At 46.7% G+C, this 14,376-nt stretch overlaps 1 protein-coding gene across 1 annotated transcript in view; it reads right to left on the reverse strand.

The window, feature by feature from the left end:
- The window catches only part of celsr3 (cadherin, EGF LAG seven-pass G-type receptor 3), a 109,140-nt gene extending 97,393 nt beyond the window's left edge, over positions 1-11,747 (reverse strand). Inside the window, exon 1 of the mRNA XM_069660050.1 lies at positions 5,585-11,747. Coding sequence (XP_069516151.1) covers positions 5,585-11,309 — 5,725 coding nt within the window. The 5' untranslated portion in view covers positions 11,310-11,747. The remainder of the gene's footprint in view (positions 1-5,584) is intronic.
- Between the last annotated feature and the right edge of the window lie 2,629 nt (positions 11,748-14,376).

The raw sequence follows: 14,376 nt of genomic DNA on the forward strand, positions 1-14,376 counted from the left end.
ACTTATCCTTATTTTCATACTGACTATGGATGAAAGTACTTAATTAAACAAAACATCACTCACGCTAACAAACCACAAATATTACCATTAATTATACAGCTCTGTTATTTTATTGTTTTCTGGGTATGTTTACTGTTTGGTTAATTCTCAGTGCCCTTGTAAATCTCTTGTTCAGCATCATCATACTGAAGTTTTCAACATAAAAAAGCTTTAATAACCCAATGGATAAATACTCATACCCATGCAGCAACAAACACAACATTTAGCAGATATCTTTCTTACGAGTACAAGTAAAGTAGAGTAAAGACTTGCAACTGTTTCCTAACACTTTCTGTGTAAGGTGTGGGGTTTCAGCCTGTTGTGGAGTCTTTCCTCTCCTGGCCCAAAAAAAATGTGTGTATACACCTTTAAATAAACCTAAGAACATTTAGAAACACAGCGACACGGGTGTTAAATTAGTATAACGAACAATTAGGAGTATTTGTCACTAGAAAGGGGTCTTGGAATCAATGCCTTAATGCTAATACTGTGCAAGTTTTCAAATCAGCAACAGCAGAGATCCATCTTATTTGTGTCCAAACATACTGGTGTACTTGTACAGTATATTGAGGTGCCGAAGAAAACTCCTTTTTCTTGACACCAAACACTCTTTCTTTAATCCAATTTCATATTCACTACCATTAAGTGTTTTCACAGCAGACACTTGGATTTGTACTTGTAAGGAAAGCACATGTGTTACTAATAACATTTTAATGGCTCTGCTCTATTCAAGTGTTCCAGTAATCTCACTACATTTAGCCAGAATGCACAAAACCAGGCCCCTTAAAGTTATGCTAAATGGAATTCAGCCATCTTTTATTTCATATTTTACACCTGCTGTCACACACAAATTTGTCCGCTACTAAAAAGACAGCTGTTAGTAGTGTAAGTAATCTTTGTTTCAACCTTCATCTACCCGGGGAAGTCCAGTTTGGCGCATGTTTTCTTTTCCAGCACAGCCCTGCTACACACATTCACGACTGGGAGCTCGCCAGTACAACCACAGTCTGTGCTGCTGGCCACAGGAGCAGTTGGCAGTTGCTCTGCTAAAGGGCACCTTGAGCTAATGCTGTTTGGGATGCAGAGCTAAAAAGAGTTTTTTTCAACTAACTGCCTATAAAGCCAGTGTCATGTGTGTAATTGTAAATGTGTGTGTAAGTGTGGGTGCTGGCAATACAAGCATGTAGCGTTTAATCTCTGTGCACCATTAATATGGGAATAATCCAGAGAATCAATAGTGTGGAGCTAACTGGAGAATGGAAGAGAAAGAAGAGATGGAGAGGAAGAGAAAAGGGAGACAAAGAGAGAAAGCGAGAGAAAGTGAGTGTGATAGAGAGGGGAAGTAAGAAAGCAAGACAAGCAGAAAAAGAGAGGAGAGTATTCCCAGCACACTCTGCCATGCACAGATATTATTCATTGAAAAGACATAAATACACTCTCAAGTGCAATGCTTTGAGCCACCTGAGAGTACACACACACACAAACACACACACACATGCACACACAAACACATGTGCACAGAACTAGCCTACTATATGCAAACACAAATCTTGCACAAGCACGCACACACAGAAAAATCTCTCTGCCACAAGAAAAGCACTGTTCAAACACGCATGTACAAAAAAACAAGGCACACACATGCCTGCGGAACACACACACAATTACACAATACATTCAGACACTTGAGTACACAAAGAGACACACACACACACACACACACACACACACACACACACACACACTCACAAGGAGCAGAAATAAGGAGAGGAGAGCCAAGAGAGGAGGAAGGAGGAGCAGAGTTGAAAAGAGTATGGCATGGAAGCAAACAGCCCAGGAGAGTTATGAGAGGATTACAGGGAAGTACGGGAGGAAGAGAAGAGTCAGATAAGAGAAGGATGGAAAATAATAAACAGAGTGAAGATAGTGGAGATGGATAGAAGGGAAAGAGAGAGGAAAACATGAGAAATGATGACCACAGGAGAAAAGAAATGGACAAAAATGGAGAGGAAAAAGCAGAAAGAGAATAACGCAAAGTATAAAAATTACTGAGAAGAATTCATCCATCCATTCAAGGACGGGTGGAATAAAAGAGGGGAAGAAAGTGATGGTGGAGGAGGGACGGGTAGTCACAGATAACACAGAGCGCACAATGAAAGTGACAGCTTTGCTCCGAGCCTGACTCTGGCTCACTGTTGTTTCATTATAATCTCATAACTGTCAAATCCTCAAGTAATAGAGAGAGAGGAAGAGAGTGAGGGAGAGAGAGAGGGAGAGAGTGAAATACTTTTAGAGTGGGAGAAACAGCGAGAAAATTGGAAATGAATCCACACGTCTGGTTCAAGCGAGCTGAATGCACATTGGAAGAGGCAGATGGAGACAAAGGTTGGCACACGCATGTATGCATAGAAACAATTTATGGTACACACACACACACACACATACACACACACACACACACACACACACACACACACACAAACACACACACACACACACACACATGTTAGGTGTGCTTGATCGCGCTCTCGCTCACTCAGACACTGCTCCCCTTAAAGCTCGAGTTCACTCGCTCTCTTATTCAGTTGCTCATTTGTCACTCCTTCCTTTGCTGAACCATGTATCTGTTCACTCAGTCATTTACTCATTTCCTTCCTTCATTTCCTCACTCCACTCCCACTCAGTCTCTAACTTGTGAACTCACTCATTTACTCACACATTACTAATTTATTCACTCACTCACTTTTACAAATGGTCTAGATTCTGTTGCAAGGCTGTTGACGAGGTCCAGCGGGTCAACTCACATAAATCTAATTTTCCTTACATTGGCTTCCAATTAAAGTCAGGATTCATTTAGAAAGCCCTGCACGATCAGGCACCTGTGCATATCTCTGACCATCAGCTCCGTCCTTACATCACCAGTAGATCCCTCAGGCCTTCTGACCTGGCTCTACTCGTCGTCCCTCGTGTCCGAATGAAAAGGCCTTTGACTCTTCCTATGCACATACGCTCTGCAGTTTCTACTAACACTTTTCATGTGTAGCTTTTCTGTGTTTTTGGTTCATTTATTTTATTATTATTGGAATATTTTGTGATGCACTTTGTGACCTTGCTCTGTGAAAGATGCTATACCAAATAAACATACCTAATTTCTTATTTAAAGGTCAATTTCTCTTTTATTCACTCGTTCCTTCACTTCACTCACTTGTTCTTCTAGTTCACTTTTAAATGTTTACACTCACCCATCACCTACTTAGTTGGTCACTCGATAAATTGTTCACTAATTAACTCACTTACTTGTTCCCTCTCTCAATTACACATTCACTCTTTTTCAAGTGCATTCTGTTACTTACTCACTCCATCACTTGCTCATTTTCTTATCTCTTTTTTTTATTCAACCATTCCCTCATTCACCCAATCATTCACTCGAAACTCATAAACTCACTCACTTGTATAATTACTCATAAATTCAGTTACTTTTTCTCTTATTCTGATTCTTTTACTCACTCCATCACATGCTTGTGATTTAGTGTCTTTGTCTTTTGTTCACTCACTCATGTCATGTACCATACTTAACTTTCCCACTCATTCTCGTTCACTCTGTCACCCATCACTTATGTAGTCTTTAGTTCACTTCTTACTGTACAGACGTACTCACTCACTTTCTCCTTTATATATTCAATTAATCGCTTCTCACGCTCTCATATGTTCACTACCTCATATTTAAAGTCACTTTCTCTTCACTCACTCACTCACTCACTCACTCTCTAAACATAGTGTACTCATTCAGTCACAGACTTAATCTCTTTGTCACTTCCTCCATCAATCATTTTGTCACTCACTCACCGACTTATTCATCACTCATTCACTCAATCACTTGTTTACTCACTTAATCGGCATCTCATGCACTTGTTCTCTATTTCTTCACTTAAAAAATAACTCACTCACATTCACTCACTTCTTTCTCTGCACACTTGATCGTTCCCTTGCTAATTTACAGTCCTTTTTGCGCCCTCACTCACTCACTTATTCAAAATAACAGCAGAATAAATATGCATAAGTCTGTGTTGTCACCAGTGAGGCTGGTATAAAAGCAGTGTAAATAGGGTAGCAGGTCACACACAGTCCCAGGCCGGCACTTCTCCATTAAATCTGTCTGACAGAATACAAACACAGCACTAAACAACCCTTCAAAACAACCGCGCTGCTCTCGTTTCTTATTCGTTTTTCGGTTTCTATGGCTTTGATCATTGACAGCTAAGACGCCTGTAAAGCCTTTCGGAAGCCTTCATCATAAAGCCTGAAAATACAAACAAAACCCCCAAAACTATACATCTTAGAACACGTCAATACAATCGCCTTCATTGAAAGAGTCAAGACATTTTCTCTAAAATTAACTTAAAATACAAATATAGAGCTAAGAAACACTTTAAACATGAATTCTCTGTGCATAAAATTATCTACATAATCAAAGGTTAACAAGGATATCATTCAAGACAAGACGACAATGGCTGATAGTTGTAACTTGTGAGTTTACTATTGAGATTCCATGGGATGTTTAACAGTAAGCGACAGTAATTGGCTCTGCAAGCTGGACTTGTGTGCTTCCTTGTTTCCCTTCTATATAGATTTTCTTTACTTGTACAAAATTGCTATGGCAACATGGACAGCACTGCCAATCAAAATATGTGGGTGGTCCTGTGATATTGATCACAGCTCTTTGTCCACCTGCAAAATTCTCATTGCTGTGCCCAAAATAAGATTTGCCAGTTGCTTGCTATAACACATCTCATAAACTGGCAACGTGCTGACTGATGTGATAATTTGATACGGAAAAACAACTGATTCGGCTAATTAGGCTCAGTTATCTCACATTGATTGGAATGGCTTCCAATTTTTATTAAATCTGTTTCGCCTCATTCACGTTTCCCCCCCTTCGATGGTATGCAATATCATGTTTTCTCACAGACAAATCCATCCTTTCCTTATTCACATGTCCCAATCCACACTTTGAAAATCTGCAAAGCTGACAAGCATCAATCTCCTAATGGTGATCTTCACATACTACCAGGTAAATTTAACTAACAGTTCTGTCACAGTCTGATTTTCACAAGCAGATTCACACGCAATTTCTCCCAAGAGCTTTCACATTAAGGGACTTAAAGGGACACATTAACTGCATGTCTCTTTAAGGTAAACGTAGCTACATGTGTCTGCGATAGAGGTAACATGGCTGGGTAGGGATTCTATTATTTCAAGATGCCCTGTTGATGTTTATCGCCTATTCCTTCATGCAAATAAGTTGAGAAGAACACAAGAAAAATAGTCAAAAGCAATGCCCAGAGCTCAACCACATGTCATCCAGTTTTATCTCTCCTCTCTCTCACTCATGCTCAAGCCTGTAGAGTCTGACTCCTCATCTTCACAGTATTTTGTTACAGTGAATAAAGCTACAGGGGAGTCAAAACTGACTTCAGTACACACATACATACTCACACACTCCCCTCCCCCATCCTTCCCTCCCATTTTTCCCTTCACGGTCTCTTACCTGTGACGGTGATCAGCATGGGGGCCACCAGCGGCCTGTTGTTATCCAGTTTTCGGCTCAGTCTGATCTCTCCGCTGGTGTGATTCAAGAGCAGCAGGTGAAGCTCATTCCCTCTGTCGATGGTGTAGTACAGCCTGTCTGACACATCAGGATCGTGGGCGGGTACTCTCCCAATTACCCCGCTGGGGAAACTGTTGGAGCGATTGGACACAAAGTTGTTGAAGATGATTTGGAAGTCCTGCAGAGTGGGCCGGTTGTCATTCTGGTCGACCAGCCGGATCCTGATAGTAGCCCGGCTGACGAGAGGTGCTGAGGTGGCCTGGACAACAATCACATACTCATTGCGGGTCTCATAGTCAAGATCAATGAGTGAGGTGAGCTCCCCTGAAAAGATGTCCATCTGGAAGATCTCAGGGATGTTTCCCTCCACGATTTGGTACATGATCTGAGCATTGGCTCCCTCATCAGGGTCAGTGGCTGTTATCTGGGCAACCACAGAGCCAACGGCACTATTTTCCTTCACTAGAACCTCAAAGTCATCAGCAGGGAAGACAGGGGCATTGTCATTCACATCTAGTACTGTCACCTGGATGTGGACTGGGGTTCGCTGAGGGGGCACGCCACGATCTACTGCATAGGCTGTGAGCTCATAGAATGGCACGCTTTCACGGTCCAAACGTCGAACTGTTCGGACGATACCAGATGTAGGCTCAATGGTAAAGTCTCCATCCCCATCCTCACCATTTTGAAAGGTGTACTGAACACGACCGTTAGCGTGTGCATCACGGTCAGTGGCTGAGATTTGAAGGACACTAGTGAAAGGAGGAGCGTCTTCACTCACTGTTCCCTGATACCTGGGGCTGAGGAACTGAGGTGCATTGTCGTTAACATCATTCACATTCACCTCAACATATGTAGTGTCTGATTTCTGTGGTATGCCATTGTCTTTAGCTGTTATAGCCAAAGTGTAGGTCATCTGGTCCTCATAGTCGAGCTCTGCCTGGAGTGTAATAGCCCCTGTGGCTGTGTCGATACGGAATTGTGGGATATTGTCCTCGAGGAAGTATGTGATTCGTGCATTTTCACCAACGTCATCATCCGTGGCACTGATCACAACTACTGTGCTTCCTGGTGGTCGGTCCTCATTCACACTGACAGAGTAGTGGGCACTCTGGAACACAGGCCGATGTGTGTTTGCATCTGTGATGTTGATGTGCACCTGACAGGTGTCGTGGAGTGTGCGGTCTGAGGCGGTGACTGTTAGAACGTACCGTCGCTCCTGTTTGTAGTCCAATGGGAGGGCTAATGAGAGGAGTCCAGCCCCTCCTGCTGTGCTGATGGCAAAGCGATTTCTGGTGTTTCCTCCTGTTATCTGATAGGTCACCGCACTGTTGACATCACGATCAACAGCTGTGACCGTTACTACACTGGTGCCAACTGCTGCATCCTCATTCAGGCGAGCGTAGTACTCCTTCTGGAGGAACTCGGGGCGGTTGTCATTGACATCCATCACTGTTATTGTAACACTTGCTGTAGCAGAAAGAGGTGGCATACCATAGTCCCTGGCCTCAACACCAAAGAAATAGTGCTCTACAGATTCTCTGTCAAGAATGGACTTTACAGTGACCCAACCTGTTGCAGAATTGATGATGAATGGAGTGTCAGAGCTAGTGCCAGTTAACCTGTACTCCAGACGAGCATTATCACCAGAGTCGGTGTCAATGGCCTGAATGTGGAGGATGGAGCTACCAACTGGGGCACTCTCAAGCACTGACGCCTGAAATGGTGTGGAGACAAAGATAGGAGGATTGTCATTGACATCCGTCACCTGTACGCTGACAATACCGGTGTTGTTGGAAAGAGGTGGTCGGCCATTGTCCTGCGCACGAACACGGAGTGTATACTCTCGCTCTGCCTCATAGTCCAAAGGCGCCACAACATGTATCTCCCCTGTGACACTATCAATGGAAAACTGTCCACGGCTGTTACCACTGATGATATTATAGTGAACAGCAGCGTTACTGTCCTTGTCCCGGTCTGTTGCACTTACACGAAGGATCTCAGAGTGAGGCCGCACATCCTCTTTTACTGCTACTACATAGCGCTTTTCACTGAACTGTGGCACATTGTCATTCTCATCCAGAACAGTTATAAAAACTTTAACAGTAGCAGAGCGTGGCCCCGGTTCCTTCCCCTGGTCACTGGCCTCCACCTGGAGAGTGTAGTGCTCGTTAGTTTCCCGGTCCACTGCTCCACGGGTGGTAATGAGGCCAGAGCGCGGGTCAATCTCAAATGCTGCTCTTGCAATTGTAGCAGAGTCCCCGACAAAGCGGTAGCGGATATTGGCATTGGAGGGGGAGTCTAAGTCTGTCGCTCTCAGCTGTAAAATGGGATACCCCTCCTCTACGTTCTCCCTGATGGTCTCCCTGTACTCTGCTTGCTCAAAAATAGGAGAATGATCATTCCGGTCTGAAACAGTAATGGCCACCATGGTGGTACCAGAGAGGCGAGAGGAGCCAAAATCTGTCGCTGTTACCCGGAAGTAATGCAAGTCCATGTGTTCTCTATCTAGAATCTGAGTGGTGGTGATGAGGCCTGTGTCCGGGTGTATGTGGAAGTAGTCAGATGATCGACTGTTCATCAGTGGTGCCATTGAGTAGCTCACTCTGCCTGCATCCCCTGCATCTGGGTCTGTGGCGGACATTACAATGACTGAGGTGCCGGGTGGCTGGTTCTCAGCGACTTGCACTTGGAAATTATATTGGGAGAAATGGGGATGTCTGTTGGCTGCACGTCTGGAGCGAGGCCATGGCATCAAAATCTTCCTCCCCCTTTCTCCCTGTGAGGTTTCATCATCTGCTACTATTATCAGTCGCTCCAGACTCCTCTCTCCCCTTGAACTGTGCCTCTCCTCCTCCTCCTCCCCCATCTCACCCCCCTCTCCTACCTCATGGCTTTCATCTGCTTGGATCTCTTTTCTCCCTCTTTTGCTATGTGGTTGTGTGATGGTGGTGATGCTACTGCCCCTATCCTGACCCTTCCCTCTCTCTGCCGCTCTCTCCTCTGCCTTGCTTGCCTTTGTTATTCCCCTTTCCCTCTCCCACACCTCCTCCTCTTGCTCATCTCCCCCTGGTTCTCTCCCTGCCATCAGCCGCGCCTCTCTCTCGCCCGCCCCCACCTGTAATTTCCCTCCCCCACCAGCGGCAGCAACAGCGGCGGACCCCTCCAAGCCCTCTCCCTCCCTCTCAGCATCCCTCTCCCTTTCTCCCTCGGCCCCCATCTGCTGCCTATCTGAGTGTCTGACACCTTCGGGCTCTAACGGCACTTGCTTACTGGATTTTAATTGCATATGCGCGTGGTCCCCGTGCTCAGTTTCTAAACAGTCCGTGCACCCAGCCCTTACCATCTCTCGCAGTGCGCTCTCCCATAGGTCTTGCTGTTGTGTCTGATCACGCCACTGCGATTTTACAGTCTCAGATTCATGACTGTATCCATTTATCTCCTCGCTCCCCTCCACTTTATTGTTGTTGTTGCTGTTGCTGTTGAATTTGCTCCACAAATAGACTCGCTGAGAGTCAGGGGGAGCTGTCCATCGTGCTGAAATCACGTCCTGAAGAGAGGGTAAGTGAAGTGAAAGCGCAGAGTCACTCTGCCATGTGGTCAGGTTGATTTCCGAGAGAAAGGAGAGGTGTTTTGCTGTGGTGTGATGAGGCTGAGTGAGGAGACGTGGTGTAATTGCTGCTCCTGAGCGAGACGAGGCTGACACATCACCGGGAAATGTAATGGGAAACTTAACAGGCGAGAAAAACACTGAGTCACCGGCAGACTCTGTTACTGAAGTTGCGTTTACTTTTTCAGCAGAGAGACGGAGCGGTTTGGATAGTTTCACACTTTCTGCAGAATTGCCTGTTTGTGTTTGAGGGGGCGTATTGAGCGGCGGGACAGGATATTTTGATATTATTTCGAGAATTGCGCTTTTGCTGGATACACAACGTTGGCCGGGCGTCTCTGTTATGCTGCTGGGGGTAAATTGGATGAGGACGTTCCTCTGAGCTATGCCTCCCCGCGGGACCATAAAGTCAGCTAAATAACCATCCCCCTTTTCTGCTCTGTCCAAACAACCAAAGCAACCACCGGGAACCTCCCTGCTTTCTCCCCGGGTTTGCCTGCTCTGCCCTCTGGTTGCTCGTACTAATTTCCCTTGCTGAAGCTCATTATCAGACCTACATGGAAAAGTCAGAATCGGAAAAGCCAAATCATTATCCGGATAATTGGATAAATTAATGTATCTGCTGCCTTGGTTCACCCCTCCTCCTCTTCCATTTTTTCCCTCTCTCCTCTCCATAATTCTGGAATCATTCTTTGCTTTTGCATCACAGGAAGTGGGTTCACAATAATCTAGCTGCGTCCTGGTACTGGGGTTAATCACTGCCGGTGCGCAACATCTGCACGCCTCCTTCTCCTCCTCGTCACCCTCACCACTCCTCATTCCCCTCTCCCCCTCTCTGCTCCTAATGCACACAGTCAAACTGCTATCATCACCCCCCTCTCTGATGCTGCTGGGATCGATAACATTGTGCCTGCCCAAATGAGAACAATTACCAGCCCTCCTGTCCAAGCTGGCTGAGCCCCCATAAGCATCCCGAGCCCTGCTGTTGTTGCTGTTCCTGTAAACTGGATGCGGCTGATCTTTATCTGTGTAGCCAGTCTGGGAGGAATTACAAGCTGGAAAATGACGAATGTAGTCCAATTTGGATCTCTGGATACAGTCTGAATTGTTGTTGAAACGGGAATTAAATTCAAAGGTGTAGTTTGAAGCCTGATTTTGTGGTGAAATGTATCCAGAAAGCGGGTGCAAGCAACAAGAGAAACTGGTTGGCACGGGGCCAGGTGAGAGGTTGTTGGCCGGGAAGAGGGCTTGTTTGTCGGGGTTTGACCTGTAGAGATGCCCTGATGTCAGGGAGCGCCATGTAACATAGAGCCTCCTCACCTCACGAGCCCTCTTCAACACCTCTCCCTCTCTCCTCTTTTCACTTCCGGGTGCCCCGCACAGGCCACAGGCGTGCACAAAGGCTCTGGCGGCGCCACGTTTAGCGAGGTGTGGCCTCGACGCCGGCCACCGGTGCGCGCACACTCTAGTCCTTTGTACTGCCCGTTTTTTGCCGTTTTGAACCGGCGAGGAGGTGAAAGCAGGTGAGGCGGGAGGAAAAACAACGCCCTTCCTCCTCATCCTCACTCTCTCCACTCCCTCTCCTGCGCCGACGCCATCAGAGCTCGACTTGCTCCTAATACCTGGGTGGAGAAGAGGAGGAGGAGGAGGCGCCGGTGGTGCCGGAGGGCCGTCTCCACTCCATAAAGTCCCGACTCCCTTTAGTCTCTCCCTCCGTGTCCCCCTCGTCCCATCCTGGTGATATCCACCCTGCGTCCCCTCTGCACGTTGCACTCCAGAGCATCCTCCAGTCTGTATCCGCTCTCCGGTCCACCTGCTTGGGCGTAGATTCCAGCTGCCCCTCGGCGACTCCCCTGCTCCCTCGCACTGCTGCTGCTGATGCTGCGGGCTCACTTTACCGGCGTCTCGGTAGCAGAGGCCCGGGGTCCACCGGTGTGAAGCCCCTCCTGTATTCCCCGTCCCCGGGGTGAGGGCGAACAAAGGGCCGAGAAGAAGCAGGTGGAGTGCCAGAGAAGAGAGCAGGAGCGGGGTGAAGCCCGGTAGCGGTGCAGCCATTTAGTCTCTTCCTTTCTCTGTCTCTCCACTCCTGTCTCCCACTTCCACCTCTGCCTTTTCTCCCTCTTTCTCTCTCGAGTGCGTCTTCCCCCTCTCCCCGTTACTTCTCTCTCCCTCGTTCCGGCTAGGTGGCCAGTTCCAGGACCGCCGGCACCGCCCGACACCTTCCCCCAGGCTCCCCCTTCTCTCCGTCGGCCTGGAGAGTTGGCATCTACCCGCTGTGGTCCGTGGAGCTGGAGGTCTGAGCGTTAGGAGCGGCGCGGCAGCAGCATCTCTCCTCCCGTTCATTCACATCCAACATGGCTCACACACTCACACTGACTGGCTGGCTGGCTCACACTCTATCCTTCTGAGTGTGTGTATGTGTGTGCGCGCTCTTCTAGCAGTGGCGGCACAGCCCGGTGGTAGGCTATCCATCCATCCTCACACACAGTCACACTCTCCTCCTCTCCTTTTTTCACCCCTCCCCCTATTGCTTGCATCTCCACCGCCCCTCTCTCTCTCTCTCTCTCTCTCTCTCTCTCTCTCTCTCTCTCCTTTCATCTAATGGTCGGCTCCGGTGCGCAGGGCTGTTACACAGCACCCGCGGCGGCAGCCATATCCACAACTGGAATAGGACGGGGAAATAGCCTGTATCTTACACAATCACACCGTCATCTGAAGAATTATCATCTTGACAAAAAGCCTTGCTGGTCACCCTTTACCGGGGTTTTACGCAGAAAATCTCAGCAATGCTGCAGATCCTTAGAAATAAGACCTGAAGTGAGATTCTGACATGTGGAAATCAAAGGAAATTGTGCAACAGTGCTTGCTTTTTCGTGAATTGCAGAAAAACAATTCCTAGAAACTTTACCAAAAGAGGAGAAAACATCTAGATTTAGTAACAAAGCACTAAATGTATGGTTTATATTTCTTTGCATTATTAAACCTAAGGTTTGCAGAGTAACTATTTCATTAAAGACTAAATTTTCATGTCATCCTCATCCGGTTGCACACGGTATATTTCTGTCCAGTGATGTAAGCTCTGATCGTCAGGTTAGCTCTAGTAAAAGTGACGTCATCTCCCGTATTATCACCCATGAGTAATTCCCCCTCTCACACGCGCGCGCGCGCGCGCGCACACACACACACACACACACACACACACACACACACACACACACACACAGATACCATAGAAATTCCCATTCAGTGCCTTTATTGTGAATAATGCTTGTGGAAAAATAGACTACAGTATGTTTTATAGGCCATAATAGCGCCACAGGGATTCATATATTTGCTGTAGCGCTCTACAGAAATGCAATATAGAATTAGTTTACGTCATTCCAGTGATGCTGGCACAGGCGCGCAATCCAGCAATCATCCCAATTTAACACTAATTTGCGCGTGTCTAAATGGACAGATCCATTTCCTGATACTTGTTGGAAAAAAAAAATCACATTATGCAAATGTGTAGGCTACAGATTTCCTCCAACATTCACTCACCATCTCCCCATTCAATCCCAATTTATAATGCCGGCTGGGTGGTGTATGCTTTTCTAATGACACGGCTGGGATTGAATATGATTTCTTCCTGTGGCTTAAGGGAGGAGATACACAAGGCGTGTCAGTCGGGGACTCCGTGCATCAGCGCCCAGAGAGGCTGAGGAGCAGCCAAATCTGAGCCCCGGCGTTGCGTGACCGAGCATGCGCGTGCACGCGCGCGCGTCTGTACAGCCCTCCTGTGTTCTTTTTTTTACTCTGCCTCCTGTGTACGTCTGTTATTTTGTGTGCTTGCGCGCGCGCGCGCGCGTGTGTGTGTTCCAGTCCTTACCACTGGAATCAGGATTACATTTGAGTGAGGTCAGGTGTAAGAGTCAAAGACAGAAATCAAGTCAAGAAAGCTGGTATCAAAAAGCTTGCTCAGATTCAGTCAACTATTTAGTTATTATTTGATCACACTGTTTGTCGTTTAAATCCAAATTTATACCATATTTCATCTTGGCCAAGTTCTTATGCAGCTGCTTGTTTTTAAACTTTGAACATTTGAGACTCATTTTGGTATCAGTACCAAATACCAGGTAATACAACAGCTCAAAGTAAAGAACAGAGTAAAACAAGTGATGGATAAAAAAAAGGCAAGACAAAAAGACAATAAAATACAATAACAATGTTAATAATAAATATATACACTATGTACAACTTTCACTTATTGTGGATGGTTAAGTTTCAAAAAACACACAGTGTGTGTCCTGGTGATATGGTTGATGATAAAGTGAAATATTGCAGAATAAATACCAACTGCACATGAGAAGTAACTGCACAGACATAATTGCACAGTATGGATGAGGTAATAAAAATGCAGATGCCATGTTGTGAGTGGTGGACGAGTTACAGTGAAGTATTTTCATCAGACTGTGATCCCGATGTTATAAAGTCTGACTGCAGATGGGATGAATGACCTGCAGTAGCGCTCCTTTTTGCAAGCTGGGTGAAGCAGTCTGCTGCTGAAGGAGCTGCTGAGGGTCCCCACAGTCTCATGCAGGTGGTGAGAGGGGTTGTCCATGATGTCAGCTTGGCTAACATCCTCTTCTCACCCACCTCCTCAGTGGAGTCAAGAGGACAGTCCAGGACAGAACCGGCCCTCCTGGCCCTCCCTTCAGTCTCTTCCTGTCCCTCTCTGTGCTCCTTCCTCCCCGGCAGACCACTGCATAGAAGACTGCAGACGCCACCACAGTGTCATAAAATGTCCCTAACAGAGTCCTTCTCACTCCAAAGGACCTCAGTCTCCTCAGCAGGTACAGGCGACTTTGGCCCTACTTGTACAAGATGTCTGTGTTGTGTGACCGGTCCAGTTTGTTATTGAGGTGAACACCCAGGTATTTGTAGGTCTCCACCCTCTCACTGTCCAATCCCTGGATGTTCACCGGTGCAGTCTGGGGTGTCTTCCTGTGGAAGTCGATCACCATCTCCTGTGCTTCGTTGGGGGTGAGCTGAAGATGGTTAAGCTCCCACCAGCCGACAAAGTATGTGATGACCTCCCTGTACTCCTGTTCGTTCCCCTCAGATACACACCCGGCGATGGCTG

Source organism: Semicossyphus pulcher, unplaced genomic scaffold (assembly GCF_022749685.1).
Source record: "Semicossyphus pulcher isolate SPU_LCO1_2020_fin unplaced genomic scaffold, fSemPul1.0.p SCAF_13, whole genome shotgun sequence".
NCBI classification, from domain to species: Eukaryota; Metazoa; Chordata; class Actinopteri; order Labriformes; family Labridae; genus Semicossyphus; species Semicossyphus pulcher.